This window comes from Erpetoichthys calabaricus, chromosome 1 (genome assembly GCF_900747795.2).
Source record: "Erpetoichthys calabaricus chromosome 1, fErpCal1.3, whole genome shotgun sequence".
Classification (NCBI taxonomy): domain Eukaryota; kingdom Metazoa; phylum Chordata; class Cladistia; order Polypteriformes; family Polypteridae; genus Erpetoichthys; species Erpetoichthys calabaricus.
Genome location: NC_041394.2, coordinates 185,339,366 through 185,362,397, shown reverse-complemented (window position 1 = coordinate 185,362,397; position 23,032 = coordinate 185,339,366). Strand labels below are relative to the sequence as shown.

The following is a 23,032-nucleotide window of genomic DNA, read 5'->3' as shown; positions in this document are numbered from 1 at the left end:
TTTGTGCCATGCTGGATGCATATTACCAGCACATCTTTGTGCTCAACATCATTTGATTTAAAAACAATGTGAGTTTACACTACAGACTCCCACTTGAATGCTGAAATACTTTCAGAAATAACATTTTCATTAGTGTTGGTGGTCATTTGTTCTGATTCAATGAAAGACATTTGCAATAAGAACTACTCATTAATACAGTAGGTTTACCTCATGTATACTACAGATTTGTTCTAATATGGTAGCACAGGGTTTTCAAGTTCAGACCTAGGGACCCTAGCTACAAGTTTTTATTCCAGTTAATTTCACCATAAGTGCATCATTCTTACTTTAATTGATCTAATTGTTTAGGTATCTGGCCTGCAATTATTTCTAAAAAAGAAATTGTGTATACATTTCCATAACTTTAAATGTTTAAGTTCCTGTTGCCACTTCTGTTGCATTTGCTTCCCTTAGTTGTATTCAAATGCTAGCAGTGAGCAGACATGAGTGCAAACAACATTGAATGCTAAAGGGGAGCAATGAGCAGACTACCATTTTCCCTTGTCTGCTCATTAGGAAGCATTTCTTACAAGTGAGCAGTCAAGTGAACATAACACTGAAGTCATTCAGTGTTATCAGCATTCAGATACAATTATTTGAGCAAGCATTTTCTAAGAGAGTGCATTAAAAAGAAAGGAGTAAAATAAATGTAAGCTTTCGCAACATATTTTAGAACTCCTTAGATTAAGAAAATAAAACCAACAGATGACTAAACAATGACATCAGTTAAAAGTAAGAATGATGCATTGTATGAGATGTTGGTTGAAATAAAAATTTACAGTCACCGGAATGAGCTTGGCAACCACTGTGGCAGCTAATAACCTACATTCATTAGCTAATCACAGATACCTCTAATAGCCATCATTCTTGCTCACCATACTGCTGAATCATATGCCATTAAGAATAGTCTGCTGTCTTTCATTCCAACCAGGAGAAGCTTTTTTTCTCTTCTAGGCCAAAAAGACAGTAAGAAATGGGAGAGGTACATGGGATTTTTGATCTATAATGCTCAAATCCTTGTAGGTTTTTGGTGTGAAGGGTCTACTGAAAAAAGAGAATGCAACACCATCAAAGCAACACTAGCTCGTACTGAAGAATCTCCATCGCTTTGTCTTTAACAGTTTTGACTCACCCCAGGAATAACTGTTGCCTTTTCTTAGCATTTTCATTTCCTTCAAGTCAGCCCTTCTGAAATCTGAAAGCCACCTAATTCAATTCAGGGATGCAGGGAGTTAGAGCTTATCCTGACAACACAGGGAGCAAAGGAGGAAACAACCCTGGAAAGGGTATCAGCTCATCACAGTTTTCATAAAATAATAGTGCTGAAATTAAAGTTGTATAAATCTGAAGGTGTTTCACTGCTTTGAAGTTTCACCATTATGAAGTAGCAAATAGTTTTCAAGTTTGCCTTACAATCTTCTTCTTATAGCAAAAATAATCAGTGTTTCCTGGGCAAAGAGGACCTGCCGTTTTCTGTCTAGCTCTTTAAAAGCACATTTTTCTTAAGAAGCAAATGATATTTTTTCTTGAGACCCTTCTCATGTGTTTGTCAGCAATAAAGAGTTAATACTACAAAGGTACTGCCAATTCTAAGTAACAGAGGCTACATTCAATAAATTTAATATGTAGGCGTCTTCCAGGCTTATGTGTGTTTTAGTTGGAAAAACAGTGTCAGATTTTTTTTGTTTAGGATTGTTTCCAAGGCTCTATATTTTACAGTGAGAAATCACACATGTAGTTGTCTTCTTTGTCATTTGCTGTATCTCCTTTTCATCCATGCATTCTTCAACCTTCTTAAATCAGTTAAAATACTCAAGGAGCAAGAGCCCGTCGCAGCAGCTTTGGGTGGATGTGTTGGAAAAGCAGTCCATCACAAGGCACACTTATGTGCAAACCTACACTCACTTCTACAGAGACAGATTACATTTGCGATTTAACAAAAACATTTTTTTAGTGTTGGAGATGAAGCAAATTGTCTGGGGAAAAAAACATGTAGACAAAGGGGTAAGCTGTGAAGCACTGATGCTAACACTTGCAAGGCTGTGTCGGGTTAAAACCAGAAAGATAGTTCACTTCTTAATTCTAGTTTAACTTAATACATTTAGCATAACTCTTTGAATTTTATCTTTGCTCAATTACATAATTGTACACGGAATACAAATTTAAAACACTCACCATTACATTGCAATCAATTTACCACCTAAACAAGGTATTTTGCAACATAAGAAGTGTGTACTTGGAGTGGACATGGAATTTGCCAATGCAGTAGACCATTTTGTACATGTTTCTTGTGTAATGTATTCATGAGTCATTGCTGGAATTAATTACATTAAAATTAATCCTTTATTTTGCAAATATAACCTTACAAGTGCCAGTTGGAAACTATGCCCATACTTAATGGGACACTACAAGACACAAATATTAACAGATAAGCATTTTCACACTTTTTTTAACACTGCTTATGGTTTTAAGGGGCTCTGGTAGGCGCCATCGGCAGGATGGCAGTCCATTACAGGACAATAACAACACACAACATCAATGTCATAATCTGCCTGGCATCATATCTTTGGATATATCCATTTGAGACAAAGGCCATGCAAACTCAACACTGATAGCTCACTAGTGTCAAAGTGCTGTGTGACACAAATTGAAAATGTAATGTTACTGCTTTTTGTATGATGCTTTGGAAAATAAAGACAATTGAATTAAAAAAAAGATTATGGCCAAGCAAACAACTGATTTCTTTATCTTTTTTTCCTGGTGTATGATTGGATGCCAGACTGGGTTCCTGATAAATGAAAGAATATGAGATCACAAAAAACTACAAAATCCTACCAAGAGTGGCTTTATCTAATTCAATTACTTTTCAGATCTTTAATATCTTGTTTATGATTTTAGTTTTACAGAACTTGAATTCTGAAAGATATTTTCTTTGTTTCTTCCTAGGAAACTGGAGGAGATTCACAGTAGTTTCATGAATGAAAAGGACAAAATAATCACTGAGATTTATAATGAATCCAAAGAAAGAGCTAGGTAAGTCTGTTCACTTTACTCGTCATGCTGAGAAGAGAGTCTCATGTTAACAAATATCTGATATTTCCATCATTTCTAGAACTGTTAGTAAGCTGTCAATCTTAGCAGTATGAAATTTGTAAATATTGGGAAATTCGTAACATTCACTATGTTTACTTTTTAATAGGTTTTATTGAGTTCAAAATTTCATAATGAAGGAGAAAGAACCATACAAACCTCTGGTCAAAGGACAGTTTCTTTAATATTTAAATATTTATTAAATGAAATTAAAAAAGGATTGACAAAAACCAAAGCAGCAGCAAAAATAGGGTTGCCTATCTAAAATCTGTACACATATTATTTTTTATTTACTTGGTTGACACTTTTATCAAAGGCAACTTGCAACATCTGACATACAATTGGTTACATTTCTCTTGTTTTTCCAATTGGAACATAGGCAGGTTAAGTGATCTACTCATGGTCACACAGTGTTAGTCCAAAGCCTTAACCACCACACCACACAGCCTGAAGAAAACAGTTCCAAACATCACAAAACCAGAAACTTAAATTGTGAGTGGGATGTGAAAACTCAAAACTCCACAATGAAACACAAACCAAATATAGGAAGACTTGCAATGCCAGAAGTGCAGTTAGAACCACATCTTTATTTTAAATACAAGCAGGGTCCAATACCCCAGCTACATGACTGTGTGGCCCTGCAAACTCAGGCTCTGCATAATATTTAAAGGAAAAAAATAATTTAAAAACACATTGAAGCAAGGGATAAAACCTTGGCTGAAACATAACAAGAGACAGTGGCCCAGCATGATTATTTTACAATTCTTACTAAATTCTGGAGAAATATTGCATCGTTCCTTACAAGGAAAATAAAAAAAAAAATCTTCTTTTATAAAATATCAGACATTGCTTTCCCATTCAGTTATAAAGGGTAAGTTGGGATTCTTTGGACTGAGCAGGAGAAGCAAAGTAGCTATGTAGTATAACATATCACAATAAATGTATCAATACATGGTTATATGCCTTTGGGTGTTATTCTAAACAGTTCCATAAAGGATTAGTGATAATTGTAAATCCACTACTATCTGACAAATATGAGAGTACAGTATTTACCCCCAAAATGGTGCTAGTTTAGCATAATCCCACAGTCAGTATTTAATGACAACTTTCACAGTTAAGCCCCAGTCCTTGGTATAATATTTATAGTTTTAATCTTGAAAGATTTGTGTAATATACTGAACAAAATAATGTATTAAGGGGATAGATTTTATTCATAAAGTTTATAATGGATCAAACTTTTGAAATAGTTGTATTTTATTGTACTGTATGACTGCATTTGTATATAGCCTGCATATTAAATATGTTAAGGTAATTTATTTTCTCAATATCTTATGACCCTAATCTCATTGGCTGCAGCATATCATAGTTTACTAGCTTACCATGTCGTGGTTTTCATAAAATCTTAGATAGATAGATAGATAGATAGATAGATAGATAGATAGATAGATAGATAGATAGATAGATAGATAGATAGATAGATAGATAGATACATACATACATACATACATACATACATACATACATACATACATACATACTTTATTAATCCCAGGGGGAAATTCACATACTCCAGCAGCAAAAAATATTAAATTAAAGAGTAATAAAAAATGCAGGTAAAAAACAGACAATAACTTGAATAATGTTCAACGTTTACCCCCTCTGGTGGAATTGAAGAGTCGCATAGTTTGGGGGAGGAATGATCTTCTCAGTCTGTCAGTGGAGCAGGACAGTGACAGCAGTCTGTCGCTGAAACTGCTCCTCTGTCTGGAGATGACACTGTTTAATGGATATAGTGGATTCTCCATAATTGATAGGAGCCTGCTGAGTGCCCGTTGCTCTGCTACGGATGTCAAACCGTCCAGCTCTATGCCAACAATAGAGCCTGCCTTCCTCATCAGTTTGTCCAGGCGTGAGGCATCCTTCTTCTTAATGCTGCCTCCCCAGCACACCACTGCGTAGAAGAGGGCACTCGCCACAACCATCTGATAGAACATCTGCAGCATCTTACTGCAGATGTTGAAGGATGCCAGTCTTCTAAGGAAGTACAGGCGGCTCTGTCCTTTCTTGCACAGAGAATCAGTATTGGCAGTCCAGTCCAATTTATCGTCCAGCTGCACTCCCAGGTATTTATAGGTCTGCACCCTCTGCACACAGTCACCTCTGATGATCACGGGTATATATATCTGAGTACCCTTGCCACAAGACTTTTTTGGGAGCATATTCTGTAAGTCTGAAGCTGCTGTTAAAATCTACTAAGGTGCCTGAGTTTGCTTCACTTGCTGTTATCAACATCATCTATTGTGTTGAGCCTTATGTTTTATGTAAAATCAGTCAAGCAGCTATTTACTGTATTATGTAAAATGTTCAAAAGGCAAGGCTTGTTGGTGTTTAAAGACAGGTTTAATATACTGTATTGTATTGCTTTATGCTAACCTATCTATTTATGGCAGCTTTATACACTGAATTATCAGTGTTAGCCCACAGGCAAGAAACTGAAAAGATTCAGTTACTGTGATCTAGTTACTATATCTTATAGAAAAAATACTGAGATAATTTTCAGTTTTATTGACATTTTTTGACTGGATGTGGTCCAGTGAGGTATCGACATTAGACCCCCTTCAAGCATATTGGCTTCTGTGCTTCCTAGCAGGTGCCTGTATTGTTGCATAGAGCAGCCCAATCATTGATTAGTCATGAACATTAACTTTTTCTCAGACCATAACATTTTTTGCATGTGGACAGATGTTTAATTTATCCACCTATTGATTCATTTTCAAACCACCTTAATCCAGTTACAAGGTTGTGGATGGCCAATGCCTTTTCATACATTATTTATTTTTAATTTATAGTGAGTTGAAAATAAAAAGCAACTATAGAGAAATTGTGAAATATTAATATTGCAAACCCTACAAAATAAATAAAATGAGAAGATACCTATAGTATGGGTAAAAATAACAGTACATTTTCATCATTTCTTACTTGATTAGAATTTTTTGGGATCAGTCCACAAACAGTTATGCTAGTCATCCTATTTTGTTTTGTTTGCTTACTTCTCAGTCATACTGCCACAGTAAATAAAAGGGCTGCATAGTCAGCTTTTCAGAGTGTTTTGGAGATTGATTGCTGTTGTGGCCTGTTGCCGACACTCATTAGAGCTAAATGATTTATATGGCAAGAGTCACCAAGTTCTATCTATTTGAATGGCCTGCCAGCAAAAGCTTTTGACAGCTTTTTGCTATAAAACGTGAAAGTATTTTGTCGGGATCTCATAAATACCACAGGCATGCATTATATTGTAGATGGTGAGTTGGCTCATTATACAAGTATAATAAACTCTTCTGGCAGCAGTTGATGAAATATGGTGCGCTTGAATAGATGTTTCTTTTAAAAGGAGATTTGAGGTGTACTTTTCCATAGAGTGGATGAGAAAGAGTAAACAGGACACCAGCTCAAGTAATTTCCTTGCTTCTGTTTCTAAGCATTAACACAAGCCCATTCAAAACATCACTAGAGATACACTGGTTGCTTGGCTTAACTATCTGTTAGTGATAAATAATTATATTTAAGCTGTAAATTTCCTAGGTTTAGCTCAAGAGACATGTCATAAACTGTTGCAGTAGTAACAATTGTCTAGCTGCAATAGTTGTATTTAAGTAAAAACCTGAAAAATAATATAACCTAGCTTTATTTAATTCTGATTTTTCTTCTCATTTTATGCATATGTAAGGAGTATGAAATGATTGGTATGTCACTGTGTTCTGAGAGTGTAATTGGTTTGTACTAATATTTCAACCTACATATGTACTATACATGCTTGGTGGTACCTCAGTCACAAGGACAGTGGTAGAAGGCCTCCCAAGGACAAATGTTCCAGCAGTACACTGGGTGGTAAGAATGCTTCTGGCATTATTACTATTTGGACTCTTGTAGATCTGCATGGGATACAGTATGACAGATCTGTTGAGGTCTTTTGGTGCTACCAGAATGAGCTAATAAAAGGATATTCCCAGTTATCTCAGAGCTCCATCTGATCTGGAAATGCTTCAGAGCTATGCCCCATAAGTACTCTTGGGTTTGACCTTAAAAGGTGTCTCCCCGCCTCAGCTGGATAAGTCGGAGCCGGGAGTAGAGTGAGACAAAACCTACCCGAAGGGGACTGGAGGACACAGATGAATGATATTGTGCTTATTATTTGGCACAACAAAAGATTCCTTCTTTGTAGAATAAATTGTGTTCATCAGTGTTGTGCTGCATTTGGGGTGCTGGGCACAATATATACATTTAGTTTGTGGTAAAAATAAAAGCATATTACTGAAATCAGCTGCAATACAGAATAAAGATACAATGAGGTTAAAGAGCAGGGAAAGAGAATTGCAGGTGATCAAAGGTTTTTCGCCACAGTGGCTTTAACAAAGTATAAGTTGATGATTTTTCTGCTTAACATCAATATAGAAAGAGGACAAGAGTTTCCTGTGATGTTATAGAAAATGTATACCAGTCTAGGAAAAGGTAGAACAAAAATTGGCTTAAAATGATGTTTTGCATTTCCAAAAAAATAAAGCTCCTGAGGAAAAATTATAGCCAAATATCCACTCGAACTTGCCTCAGAGATAACCAACAGCTTCATTCTTCATTTTGAAAATCCTCTTTGTATTCACAGTTTTATATTTTAAAGTAAGTTTGTTTTTTCATGATGTCGGTTTTATGATGTCTAATGTAACATTTGAGGACTCTATAAAATATTTGATTCAGTGTAATTTACAGAGTATTTATCAAATCAACTAACAATCATTATGTGTATCACTGTTATCAGATTCCACACAGTATTGCACAAATTGTATAGAGAATGTTGTGGGGCTCAGATAATGTGTTTCATTTTATTACTGTAACTTGTCATCTTGTAACAAATGATAAATTGTCATTGATTTGTCAAGATGTATGGCGCCAATTAATGTTGCCAGCAAATTTCTAATTTTTAAGTGTTTGTGTTATTTTCATATTGGCAGTATGAATTTGTAATGGTTGTTTCCCCAATTTTCCCATGTTTGAACCTTGTATTCAGTTCGAGGTCCAGCAGTAATTAAAAAGCAATGCAGGAAAGATAAAATGATATTCCATCACTGGCTACATTCAAGCAAAGCTACACTCACATAAACATATTCATTTTCATGTGATTGTAGCATTTTCTTTATTTATACTGTATAAATATACTGTGTAGTATAATATATAAATATTTGAGCCAGCATTAGTGTTTACATTCATTTACCACTAGCACATGTGGTTTAACTATCACTGGCATATTAATTCAAATTAGGTGGGCTTTAACAAAATCATGAAATGCTGGGGTGCCTCAAGGAAAGGTTTGAGAACCAAAGCTGTGCTGTTCTGACCATCTCACAAGAGATCAATAAGGTTTCCGACAATACAAGGCATTACTTTTTATTGTGCTAGTGTTTATTTGTATTTATTCTAATGTTTTACTGTATATTGTCTTCATGACCAAATAAATACTTGCAGCCCAGATAAGTATATTTAAAAAATTTTAATGGACTTTGCATAGTGCTGTATGTAAAAATATTTTTTATTTACATTTATAAATATTATTTATTCCTTTTTATATTTGCCATGCTAATATGGATTGTACTGCAGAAATAACATTTTTGATGGTATGAAGAAGCAACTTACTCTTTGTTTCTTGAAACTCTAAAAACACAAACACTCCTGATAATAATTCTAATTAATTTATGACTACAGGAGCATATTCTTCAGTTTTATCTGCAAAATACAGTTCTTTACTATATTCATATAGAAGACACTTATACAGTACTCTGATATGACAAGTTTTGGTATTTTGGAAAGTACTCTCATGTGAGACCAAGATACTGTTTTTCTACTTAATGTTTGTCTAACATCATATTATGTCCTCCCCATCTTTTCTCATTCAGTTGCTTGGCTGCCAAGCAATTTTAAGTTAAATTTTATATCGCAAAGCACATTATTACATTCAGAATAATAGGGACCTAATGCACTAATATGTTAACAGCAGGGATCCAGTCTGTAGTAAAAATAAGTAATAATCTAATAAATGTGCACAGAGAGGTCTGCTTTATAGACAAAACAAAGAGCACTCGTATCTGCCAGCGTTAAGCAGTACTCAGTGAAGACCATTACGGGAAAGCCAATTAGGTATTTTTTAAAACAGTTGACCCAATACTTATACATTTGTCTCAATTTCACCCTCATTCCTCCTGTTCTCCTTGCATATTTTACATTCTAAATATTGTCTCTAATCTTCTTTAGTACTCCAGGTCCATAACTTATTCTATGGATCCTCTACTGACCCATCTTTTAAAGAACAATAACAAACTAATATAATATTTAAACATTTAATGTTTTGAATATGTTACTATTAACTAGATAGGAAGGTAAAGTCCAGCAGTGTTTTACGAACAACAGTAAGCATTAATAGCAAATAGTTAACATTAGCAACAAATGCATTATTTATTAGTTACTGCCTATAAACATTTTTAAATTAAAAAACTGTTACATTATGCTCCACTGGCTTTCTGTCAGATAGGTGTTACACTCTGGAATTAATTTACATATATGGAGTTACAAAACAACAAAGTAGCCGTGTTCTTTGCCTATGTGATGCTGGTGCTGTTGCTCAACATTTTGTAAAAGTTAATTTTGTCTTTACATCTGTCTATTCATGAGACTTCATGAAATGTATCATTTAGTACAAGGATAACAATGTATCTCTTCATTCTTGCCTTCTACAGCAGTTCTTCTTATATTTCAGTACCATTTTAAAATTATTATTTACTTGTACTACAGCTTTACATTATTCAATAGATTTTCTGTTTCTACGGTGCAGTTTTATGCATTTTTGATATCAGATCTTTTTCCTTGTTCCTCCAAGTTTGTGTCAGTACTCCACTCTTGGGCTGCAATGCTTATAACTACAGTTTTGTTTTGGTTTTGAATTTGTCTCCTTAATATTGTGATTTAATCTGAATAGAGCAGCATTTTTAATAGTCTATAATTATTGAAATGCTTATATGTTTTGTACAAATGCTAACAGTGAGCAGTTTATTATGCACATCTAATCAGGCCCTCCAATCAGGGTATGATTCACTGAAGTAGTCAGTCTTCAGCCTAAACTTAAAAGCCAGAACCAAAAGAACATATTTTATATAAGTAAACACATCATTCCACGGCTCTGAGGCCCTGTAGATAAAAGTTTGACCTCACTTGTTATTTTGTTACTCCTTGGCATGTTCAATAGGTTGGCATCTTAAGATCATATTACTGTACATGTTTTGGTTTGTATGTAATAAGTTCAGATACATAACCAAAGCCTTGGTCATTTAAGAGTTTATATGTAAGAAGGGGGATTTTGAAATCAGCCCTAAATTTAACTGGAAGCCAGTGTAAAGATCTAAGAACTAGGGTTATGTGATTGTACTTTCTAGATTTTGTAGTGATTCTTGCAACAACATTTTGAATTAACTGAAAATAGTACAGTAGAATGATTTGAACAGCGTGTGAAAAATGCATTACGGTATTCAATCTGACTAGGATACAACTGCATGAATGAATGTCTCTGTATTTTCCATATTTAGAAACCATCTTAATTTTCTAGTATTTTTAAGGTCGGAAAAACAAGTTTAAGATAGTTTTGTAATGTTTGTTTCAAAAGATATACTGGTGTCAAAGGCAATACCCAAGATGTGTGTTGATTTAGTAAAATATTTAGACCAACAAAGTTAAAAAAAAGAATATTGTTGCAGTCTGCATCACACCCCCAATAAGTAACATTTCTTTTTTTCTGTATTCAGAAAAAAGTATCATTCATCCATTCCTTTTCTGACACAGTTAGTTAAGAACACTATCGAAGAAACATCATTTGGTCTAAAAGAAACATTTAGCTAGATTGTGTTTGCATATGTGTGAAAATTAATTTTATGATTTCTAAAGGTAGTTCCCAGTGGAAGCACGTAAAATGTAAACACTAAGGGTTCAAGTACTGAGCCCAGTGGGCCTCCATATTTAACTTTTTAATATAATGACAGAGTACTGTCAGCCACATGGTGGAGGGCTTCTATGGCCAGCTTCAAAAGAATGGGGGAAAGCAAAGAGAAATGCAGAGGATAAGGGGAAGTGGAAAGCCATGGTTATAAACCTTTGGATTGAAGAAAACACCTAAGAAAAAGAAGTACTTTCAGCAAATTTCTGTACGTATTTAAATCAAATTATTAAGTGTAAACTAAACCAGTGTATCCCACCTTTTAGGTGTCGCAACCCGCTTTTTTCACTTTATTTTTTTTGCGACCCACCCCATCGTGATTCAAGCTCCATTGTTAGAACACGGGGGGTTGTTACCCTGTGCAACTTGTTGCAACCCACTACAATTATAAACAAAACAAACTTGTGACCCACTGGTTAAAAAACGCTGAACTAAACTATGCAAAAGTAGTGCCTGAGAGCCTAATGAATTTTCTAGTCTGTATAACAGAGTGGTCAGTGGAGTCTAAAACAGCACTTGCATCTAACATCCTTCATCAGAAGATATTACAATGATATTTACAAAATAGGTTAGTGCCATTTAGTACTGTGACCATTTCAAAAGCCAGATTAGAATTTCTTAAATAAGTTATGCTATATAAGGTGAGTCTGAAGCTGTATGACAAATACGTTTTCAAGTATTTTACAAAGAAAAGGTAAGTTTGAAAAGGGTCTAGTTACAAAGTTTGAAAAATTACTAAAGTGTTACGTGCAAAGAGAGGCAGGAATTGATAATGCAATATTTAGTTTGTGAGGTGAATTTTATCATTTAAAAAGTTAATAAAATCTGCACTGCTAATATTTGTTGTACTTTGCATCACAGTTTGGAATCCCCATCTAGTAAGGTAAGGACAAAAGCAAAATCAAAATGAGTGATCAGAGATAACTACATTTAGTGAAATGATATTTAAATGTTGACTCTCCACTCTGTAAGTAATAATTAGACCTAATGTCTGATTTTGACAATGAGTCAGACCATTGACAATCAAGGAAAAGTGCGTTTAAAGGTTAGTGAAAACATTTGCTAAAAGTGTCATTTTCCACATCTATGTGGATATTAATACCCATCATCAACACTATATGATCGTAATTTGTAAGAAAATCAGATTAAAGGCTGCCAACGTCAGTTATGAGCTATGAATTTGGATCTGGTGGTCTGTAGACTAGAGCTACAGTTGTGCTGGAATCTGTTTTAATATTTAATATAAGTGCTTCAAGGGATATAAATCCACCTACTGTTTTTGAAGCAGTTTGGAGTTTATCATTTATAATTATCCTCCTCCATGATCAGTATCTCCTGATGCATGAAGAAATATAAGAACATTTGGTGCTGCCTCATCTGAAGGAGTAATGTCCAATTTATTATGTCAGGTTTCAGTAAGAAGACGAATCAGATTTTGTACTTAATATATTTTAAGAAGCAGCTGTATTTCCAAGAGTGTAAATGTTTAGCAAACAGGAAAGATGCTTTTGAGCTGGTAAAGTTGGCACTCCATATCCACAGGGCAATGGTTCCAGGACACGCCACCGATACCAAAATAATGTATGCATATTCTCTTACATACTTTGAATCATTTCTGGATTACTTATAATATCTAATACAATGTAAATTATATGTAAATAGCTGTTGTGTTGTTTAGGTAATAATTACTTTGGCGAGCAACATGCCACTTTTCACTAAGATTTTTTTTTCTCATTGAGAGATAGCACTTTATGGTTTCTCTTAGTGTTTATGGGATTGCTTTATCCACTTAATTGCTTTTTAGGAGAAATTTTTCAACAAAAACAAACACAGAGTGTTGTGCCAAGGGATTGCCAACTGAATTTTTGTTTAAAGAAACGCAGGCCAGTGCTTGCCATTGTGCTCACACATGTTCCTGTTGATAATAGTTTCACTACTTGAAACTTTGGCATTTAATTTACAGCGTACTAATTACCTACAGGCAGTCTGTTTGTGTCCAAGCCATTTGTTTGGTACGTCCAAGACATCCAAGCTATCCTTCATAACTTTTTGTATGTTTGCAGTGCCGCACAAAGATAACCTTACCTAAGTGTAAAGCCCATGCTCTGGCCAGGTGTCTGTAGCCTGATGGACGGACTCACTTTGATTGGCCTAGGGAAGGGTCGGGCCAGCAGTTTTAAGAAATACAACTTCATTTTAATGTTTTGGTTAGTATTGTTTAGTCTTCTTTGTTTGAGTGTCTTTATGTTCCTGAAAATGTATATGTCTTTTGTGTTTTGTTTAAGAGATACAGTACTGCAGGAGGTGTAAAGTTGGAAACTGTTTCCCACCTTTGCAATTGGTAGCACTTAGAAGTGGAGGTAGAATAGATGAGTGAGAAAGAGCTTTTCCTTCATAAGGAAGGGTTGATCAATATACAGAGTAGAGCAAGGGTGCTTCATGTGGGCTGAGGTAGCCAACTGAAGATCAGTGTAGCGACTGTAGTAATTGCTTGCCATATAGGAGCTGTAATGTTACTCCTTTGAGCCATTTAATTCAAGTCCTTTGGAGGGAGGTAACAGCAGGGTATGTCTACAGATTACTTCATGTGTGTAGATTCAGCATAATGCTTGGTGTGTCACAAATTGAAGTTTTTCTTTTTGGAACTATGGATTTTTTGAATATTTTCGATCTGTGATGATTGAATCTGCAGATGCAGAACCTGCAGATACAAAGGCCTGACTATATCATACATTCTGATTTAGGTTACTCATATAGGTATCCCAGTGGAGGATTTGATTTTAACTCTTGGTGTGACTATGCTAATTAAGCCCTGGTTATTCATAATTTGTTTCATGATTAAATTTTAAAGATGCTCCACAAAAGTGATTTTCAGTAGCAGCTACAGAATAATAATAGAGATTAAAAAAAAACAGCCTGTGATTTTAGATCACAAGCCTGTGGCCTGGATGTTGCCTTGCCTATCTCTCCTGAAAAATCTAGGCCTTTCACAAAAATCATCCTAATTATCAGCAAATGATATGGTTTATTGGCCTACCCAGGGAATCGCATATAGAATGTGCTTATGCTTGAAAATATGAGTAAACTATTTCATTTGGGACTGGCTTAACATTATGGCAAACTTTGACTCTCCACAAATCCTATGCAGACTTTTTGGTATTGACATTTTATCAATTCGAGGTGGCAGAACAGTGAAGTTAACAGAAAATTTGGTGTCATTGTGCATTTCAACAACACGTAAATGACATTCTGATGTTCTTGAACAAACTATATCACAGTTACAGTAATTGACATGTTCTCTTAATACATATGCTTAATGCTTATTGACTGAGTGTGTAGTCTATGTAATTTGTTGATATAAAGAGTGTGTTTTATGTTGTATGACATAACTGACAAAATCAGTGTTAGCTCTTTTAGAGGATATCACCTATGTCAGGCTACACTAGGAGTGAGTTTTCAGGGGTTGCAATCATTTTTTGATGATGACTGGCTTATAAGCAAATTTAGAATTCTTAGGGCTGTCCTCTGAGTTGTGTGCTGAGTTGGAGTTTACATTACAGAGACTATCATGCAGAAATCACACAATTCCTGTTCTGTTACAGGTTTAACAACTGTAGGGCTTTTGGCTATGGCCACTTTTCTAACTGACCGGACTAGATTCTTGCATATCATTCCTGAGCAAAGTCATGTTACCTTATGTGAAGATTAAATTAAGAATCTACCCAGATTCAGCCAATTACCTTACTTTCAGCATGGCAATCCAAGATCAAAAGGTAATTTGAAGCTGATTTTCCTAATGTAATTGGTGCACTCGACTACACATGTTGCAATGAAGGCACCATCACAGAATGATTTTGCTTTTCTAAATAGTAAATATTTTCATTCAATTAATATCCAACTGATACATTCAAATGTGCTTGAATTATGTAGTTGCAAGGTGGCCTGGCTCAACCCATGATTCTTTTATTTTAGTAGAATGGAAAGCAGACTTCTCGGTCATGCTGTGTGTGATGGATTGCAATTAAGTTTAGTGCTTTACAAACAGCTTGTATAATCTTTCAGGTGACAGTGGGTACACCACAATGGAGGAGATATAATGAATGGCACTCCTGCATCCCCCATTGCTATGCCAAACCTTTCCACAACCACCATGACATAATTGGTATGAATGTATAAATGCTGTCACATGCATTCTCAGCTCATGCAAGTTTAGGAGAAAAATAATAACATTTATTGTCTGATTTTGGCAATTTAAACTCCTTCTGGCTAAGAAACTTTTTGTTATTACGGTCTTTGATTTTTGTTTAAGGTTCTATTTTGATGACAGATTAGTTTGATTTTTGGTTTTGACCCTGGCTTGACATCCTGACTACATTTCATCTCCTGACCCCATTCATTAAAAACAAGCACTGTCTTATTCCAAGGCAGAGCATTACGTAGTCTGGTGTAGGCTTTTTACTCCAACTGGATTTTCTTTTCTTTTTTTTTTTTTTTTGTTATGCATTCTGGTGAGTTATCAGATAATCTCCTCTGATGCTGCTAAACACACACTTTGTCTGTTTAGTACACATTGATTTGAAAAGTAACTGAGAAATGACTATTTCTTTGTGTGATCAATGTATTCCTGCCAACACCACACATGCCTGTGTTAGAGAATGCACAAATTCAGTTTCACCTTCAGCTTTCAGATTTGGTAGTTAGTCCTCACTCAGTTTAAACTTACAGAAATGCTATTTAAGCAGTAAGATGAAAACAAGTTAAGCGTTATAATATGCCCTTGTGTACTTTTCATTCTGTGAGCTTCTGATAATGTCTGACAATAAAGATGTGCCTGCCAGAAAATGCATAAAATGACATAAAAGTCTATGAATGTAGGATATTTTGATTACAAATACTGTGGTAAGATGGTTATGTTTATTTTAATACCACTTTGGCAGGGTGAGTGGTATGCAGGTGTTACCTGGACGTCAACACAAGATTGATTTCATACTTAAAAGATGTAATAATATGATACTTAAAGTTTAATTCCACTTACGTAACTTCAGTGCACCTTGGCCTAAACTTCTCTGCACTAAAGGGATTCAAATGGGTGAAACACTATTTCATCATTTAGTATTGTGATGGTAGTGGAAAAAAACGTTCAAAGTTACCACTGCAGACTTCATTCTTTTGGGATAGGATGACTGGAATGGCAATGTCACATGTATTACATTTATTTCATGTACCTCAGGCCATTCATTGATCCTGGGGAGGGAGGTATTGTCATTCCAGAAGATTCCAATGCATTCAGGATACATCTTTAGACGATCACTGCTAGTTTATTAAAATTTACCTTCCACATGAGAAAATTCCTGAACCTCAAAACTCACTCTACACCACAGCAGAGCTACCAGAATCCTTCACTTTAAGAGAAAAAAAAATTCAGTCTATATAGAATTCTTTTTTGCATCCCAACTATACTGTGGAGACTTATTTGAACAAATAAAATTTTTCCACTGTTCAGTAGAAATTGCTTGTGTCTTTTGTACCTCTTTACTAACAAATGAGCATTATTAGTGTAAAAATTATTTTTTGTCAGGAAAGCCCAAATGCCTCCATCTGTGCACACAAACATCTACATGTGCACAGAGACATCCAAACTCACATAACATGCTGATACAGCATCAGTTCAGCTCTAAATCCGCAAAGCATTACAGAGGAAGGTGGGATCTGTATAGAATTTTGGAGGCATGCAGCTCCCTTCTGTTCAGAATATACAGTGTATAACTCACACAGCCTGAGACCTGCAAACAATTTTATTATATTTTATTATCTTACACAGTCATTTTCTTCTCCCTTCTCTTCACCCACATGATACAGGACAATCAGCACTCACATCACTAGACTCAAAGACAGTTTATACCTATAAATTGTAAGCCTACTCAACAGTAACTCACACTGACAATTACATGAGTACATCTTTTATAACTATAAGGTTGTATTAACTGTATACTGCTGTACTGCTGTCAGTATGGGAGACATGCAAGTAAGAATGCCCTTGTACTAGGTACATGTAACAGTAAACTGAATTTGTTTTACCTTGTTCCTCATATCACATCACAAGCATCTGATGAAGTCTTCACCTCCAGCTTTTATTTCAACATCAGCTTAGCTACTGGTCCTTCCAACACATTAGTATGCTGTGCAGTCCCATGACTACAGCTCATTGCCAACACATCCTTACAATAAACTCTCTCCTTTTTTGAGACTTGGAAACCAACATAATGATAAAATGGGCATGCCTAGCCTTATATATGACCTAAAGAATGATGGGATGCTGTTTAGTGGTGTCATTGTTGCCATCTTTATAGAAGTAGCTGCTGTTAATACACTTTTTTCCCTCATTTATTAAAGTGTTTTCTTTATTTTGTTAATTGATGCTATTCTGTGTCAGAAAACATAATTCTGCATTTTGTCTTTCATTTCAACAACAGTATATGTCAATAGATGTTAACAAATGGGCAGATGTACTGTAGCTCAGGCATTTGTTTTTATCAAACCTAAACTTGAAGATTCATTTTTAGAATTACTTGGGGACTTTGCCCCCTACTCGCTTTGCTCGCCAACCCCCGTGGTTGGTTTTCCAGATACACACTTGTAAGATTTTTTTTTCTTTGAATTGTTGCTATTTCATTAGTTTCACTTTTATTTCAGAACTTCTTTAAAAACAATATTTGGAATCTTTAGAGTCCCAACATGCTGAACCTTTTAAATGAGGTCCAGACATGTGTTTAATGACTTTGTACCATAATTCAGGATAGGTTTCTCTGTTTGGAATTTCAGCAGAGAAAAAACAATCTACATCATCAGCAGTTAATAATTTTTTTTGCAAAGTAACCAATAAATGCATGTGAGGTAAACCCCGTTTTTGAAATTCTCTGACTTAAACTTCAAAGCCTTACAATATTTACATACTTCAGACATATCACCTATGTCCATATATTCGATCTCTATCAGCCTTTTCATTATTTCTCTGAGTAATAATTTCTCTTTGTTTGCGCTAATGCTATGTTTACTGCCTTTGTTTTGACACTTTTGTTTTTTTCTGCTTTCATATTCTGTATCTTGCTCTGCATGTGTTTCGCGCCTATGTTTTTTTTTGAGTCTTTTGAATTTCACTGTTTTCATTATCTCTAACCTGCTCTGCATGTGTTTGACCCCCTTGTTTTTTAACCTCTTTATGATGTTTACTTTGTTTTCTACTCTTTGTCTTCTATTTCTGACCTCGCTTTGTCCTGTTATTTTTTCAATTACACCTGGTCCGTAATGATTATTTACCTTTTTTTCGAGTAATAATTTCCTTTTGTTTGTGCTAATGCGATCTTTACTATCTTTTTTTGATACTGTAGCGACCTCCGCGTCTGGCTCGAAAAGAGAAGAAGTAAAAAAAAAAAAGACAGACGTAGTAAAGTCTCACAAAAGTTTTACTTGAACAATCAAGAAAAAGAATGCCGACTTCATAACCCCAAACACAACCTTCTAGCACCCTCTCCAACCCCCTCCTCCCGTCCCGAGACCCCCCTTACCGCAGCAATCAATACCCCGCTGTCAGTCTTCTGTGCTGTACTCTGCCCTCCCTCAATCAAACCTAACAGTCACTCCAAAAAAAAAGGCTTCAACCTGGAAGGGACGCTACAATACTTTCGAATTTTCCTGCTTTCATATTCTTTACCTTTCTCTGCATGTGTATCGCGCCATCGTTTTTTTTGAGCCTTTCGAATTCCACTGCTTTCAGAATCTCTAACCTGCTCTGCATGTGTATAGCGCCAACGTTTTTGAACGTCTTTATGAAGTTATACTTTGTTTTTTAATTCTGAGCCCGATTGGACGTGCTTTTTTTTTCATTTCCACTTGTTCCGGACTGATTATTACTTTACTTATTTTCTGAATTTGCACCTAGATTATTCTTTTTCTTTTTTTCATTTTTTTCTCTCCAACGCTTTTGAGTCTCTTTTCTCTGCGCTGCTCTTTCTCTTTCTTCTTCACTTAGTCGTCGACATTTCATCTATAACGTATTGTCCTTATACGCTTTATAAGCCCTGGATTTGTGTGTGCTCAAAGCCTTGACACGACTGAGTGTTTGCTGCCCGTGGTCTTATTTGATATTGGTTGTAAGTAGGGCATGTCTTGCAAGAATCTCATGTTCTTTGTCCCCGCGAGACGGTCCTGGGTCAATCTCTTGGCACAAAGTCTCATGTTTAAGGTCCCCGTGAGATGCTCCATGGCCAATCTCTTTTGTCTCGCGGGTCTTTTAAGTGTCTTCCGTGATCATGAAGATCACGTCTCGTCTCCCTAGTCATTCTCTCCCAGGATTTTTTTATAATAGAGAGATAAGTATGTGAGTGGGCCTCTGTGATGGGCTAAGCACTGTCTAGGGCTGTTTTCTACCATGCGGCTAACGCCCATCCATGTGACTGAATTGGATTATTTGGGTTTGGGACTGTTACATTAACATTTTTCACCTTGGATTACTAGTTCTTTGGTTTGTAGCATTTTCAACTTGAATGGTATTTTGCTTAGCTCTCCTCCTGACTCACACTGGTTCTATAAGGACATTCTATTATATTTCCTGTAGGATAACAGAAGTCATAAGTAAAACTGTGTGCTGACTTCTGGTAGCTCAAACATTCATTATTTCCTTGTTCACAGTACTGTTTTGCTTCTGGGATTTTTATGTGCTATATTCATATTTGCATTTATTTTTTACTATAAATTTCATTGTCAGTCCTTGCTTAATTTTATCATTATTTATTAGTGTTTCTATTTCTGCCACTTTGTTTTTTGTCATATGCTGGTCCTTTTCCTTGTGCCCCGTAGCCTGCCAATTGTCTTCTCATTGGAAGAACAAATACAATTTAAAGGTTTGGATGGTGAAAGTTAGTGTCCAAGCTTCATCTCATTAATTTATATAATAATTTTTGAAAGCAAAGTTAAGATTTGTTTTCACCAGGAGCTTCCAGCATATTATCTAGGTATTATAAGAGATATAAATATTCAGATTAAAATTATGGATAAGGTTGTGAGCTGCATAATTATGACAGGTCTTAGCTCTTTTCAAGTTATGCACCATGATCATGTAGCCCTGTCATAGGCCATACAGTAATGGCATACTTATTACTGAAGACAGTAGGGAAGAGAAATATTGAATGGATGGCATCTTTCTGAAAGTATAACTGACATGTAAAGTATTATAAATTTTGTAAAACTTGAGGTTTCGTGTCATTGGGGTAAATCTAGGATGTTCTCTGCTTTTGGCATGCTGCATTGATTTTTTTATTCAGCCTTTGTGCTGAATGTTATTCTCTGAATTGACAGACTAGTGTAGCCAGTGTGTTTCACACATTTAGTTGTTTATGTTTAATTTGCAGCTTCCTCAGCCTTTACAATATTATGACCTAATGTATTCCCTTTGGAGATCGTTTAGCCTATCGTTTTCTTGCAAAACCTAGATACCAGTTTCTGCTTAATAAATGCTGAGTATTCTAAACCATGGTAGATTTCTGTTTCATAAACATTTTAAATGAATATTCATTAAACATCTGGTTTATTTGTATAGTTTATCTCTATAGCAGGCTGAATAAATAATGATAATATAAACCCAGAGGTATTAACACAATCTGTTCATACTTTTCCATAGCAAAATATGCATATACTTAAACCAAAGCAAGTAAAATCAGGCCTTTTTACTACTGTAGTTTAAGAGAAAATAGACCTTTTCTAAATAATCCATTCCTCTGTCAATTATGGAAAGATTTAAACTTTAGTAAGTAATCAAATTTTTCCTATGAAAATTTTGAATTTTAATTTGTAAGCAGACATAACCTTCTCAAACCCATGTAAATAAATCCTGAATTGTGAAGAGCTAGAGACCATCCTGAAAGCAAATGGTGCAAGCCAGGAACCAGTCCTGGACAGGGTGTTACTTCATTGCCAGGCCCGCTCACACTCACCAATTAACCGAACCTTTACAGCATAAGCACTTGGTGGTGTTCAACTGCAACAAATTGCAAACTAGCTTCAATTGCATTTCAATTGCAAATATTGCAATTAATATTTTCCCTATTTCCATTGCTGAAAATAAATATAAAGAGCATATCAATAGCTTTTTATTATACTATATTACCTAAGGTGTAGTCAAGAGTATCATACAACCCACCAAATATAAAACCAATACCACTATACAAATCTGAACACACTGAAAGATGTACCTGTGACCTCTTAATTGTGAAATGTTTTCTGTTGCAGAATGGAAGTGAATGTGACCATATTGCATGTCCTATTTCAGTGTTGTGCGTTGTAGATGTTTCTTAATACTTACAATGACTTTGGACCAAATATGATCTGGTTTTATAATTTAAATCAGTGAAAGCACCCTAAATATTATCTCATCAGGATTAAATTTTGTGACTTTTCCTACGTTTTCTCTAACTAATGAACAGTAAAAAATTTATACATCCTATAATTTCCTTGCCATGTCTTTTAGGTCAGTACTGACCCACTGTTGGCAACACACAAAACATCCCAAATGTCATCTTTTCAGCTCAGAAATGTGAAGGCTTTTAGTAAGGTGCCCTAACTTACAAAAACCAAAAAAGTTTCCCAATAGTGAAGAAAATACGGGGAAGTGGATAGGCTTATGACTAGAATGTCTTATTTTTGCTTCTTCTGTTTAATACATAACTTGAATGTACATACAGTTTGCAAGTGGGCTGAAAAAGCAAGATAATTACCAAGCACAGAATGTAGCCAAAGAGCAAGCTAATACATTTATGTAATATGATTCTTGTGTTTTCTTTTGTTGATATTAGAAATGAGTAAATTAGAGCGTCAGCTCAAGTTGGACAGTTGGGAGACAAAGTCAGACAGGTGAGATTGCATTGGTTTGGTCACGTGCAGAGGAGAGATGCTGAGTATACAGTAATCCCTCTTCCATCGCGGGGGTTGCGTTCCAGAGCCACCCGCGAAATAAGAAAATCCGCGAAGTAGAAACCATATGTTTATATGGTTATTTTTATATTGTCATGCTTGGGTCACAGATTTGCGCAGAAACACAGGAGGTTGTAGAGAGACAGGAACGTTATTCAAACACTGCAAACAAACATTTGTCTCTTTTTCAAAAGTTTAAACTGTGCTCCATGACAAGACAGAGATGACAGTTCCGTCTCACAATTAAAAGAGTGCAAACATATCTTCCTCTTCAAAGGAGTGCTTGTCAGGAGCAGTGACTGTCACAGAGATAGAGAGAAAAGCAAACAGAACAATAGGGCTGTTTTTCTTTTAAGTATGTGAAGCACCGAGGCACAAAGCTGTTGAAGGCGGCAGCTCACACCCCCTCCGTCAGGAGCAGACAAAGTGAGACAGAGTTTGTTTTTCAATCAAAAATCAATACGTGCCCTTCGAGCTTTTAAGTATGCGAAGCTCCGTGCAGCATGTCGTTTCAGGAAGCAGCTGCACAAAAGATAGCAACGTGAAGATAATCTTTCAACATTTTTAGACGAGCGTCCATATCGTCTAGGTGTGCGAACAGCCACCCTGTTCAATCTCCCTACGTCAGGATCAGAGAAAGTCAGCGCAAGAGAAAGAGAAAAGTAAGCTGGGTAGCTTCTCAGCCATCTGCCAATAGCGTCCCTTGTATGAAATCAACTGGGCAAACCAACTGAGGAAGCATGTACCAGAAATTAAAAGACCCATTGTCCGCAGAAACCCGAAAAATCGAAAAATCCGCGATATATATTTAAATATGCTTACATATAAAATCCGCGATGGAGTGAAGCCGCGAAAGGCGAAGCGCGATATAGCGAGGGATTACTGTATTGAGAAAAGGATGTTAAGGAT

General features: G+C 35.6%; 2 protein-coding genes across 2 annotated transcripts in view; one reads left to right on the top strand and one right to left on the bottom strand.

Moving 5' to 3' along the window:
- Positions 1-23,032, bottom strand: part of LOC114658053 (bcl2-associated agonist of cell death-like) — a 695,521-nt gene that overhangs the window by 548,527 nt on the left and 123,962 nt on the right. The window lies entirely within an intron of this gene.
- Positions 1-23,032, top strand: part of dnajc4 (DnaJ (Hsp40) homolog, subfamily C, member 4) — a 211,008-nt gene that overhangs the window by 181,215 nt on the left and 6,761 nt on the right. Inside the window, exon 6 of the mRNA XM_028810010.2 lies at positions 2,986-3,072. Within this exon, the coding sequence (XP_028665843.1) occupies positions 2,986-3,072 (87 nt within the window). The remainder of the gene's footprint in view (positions 1-2,985; positions 3,073-23,032) is intronic.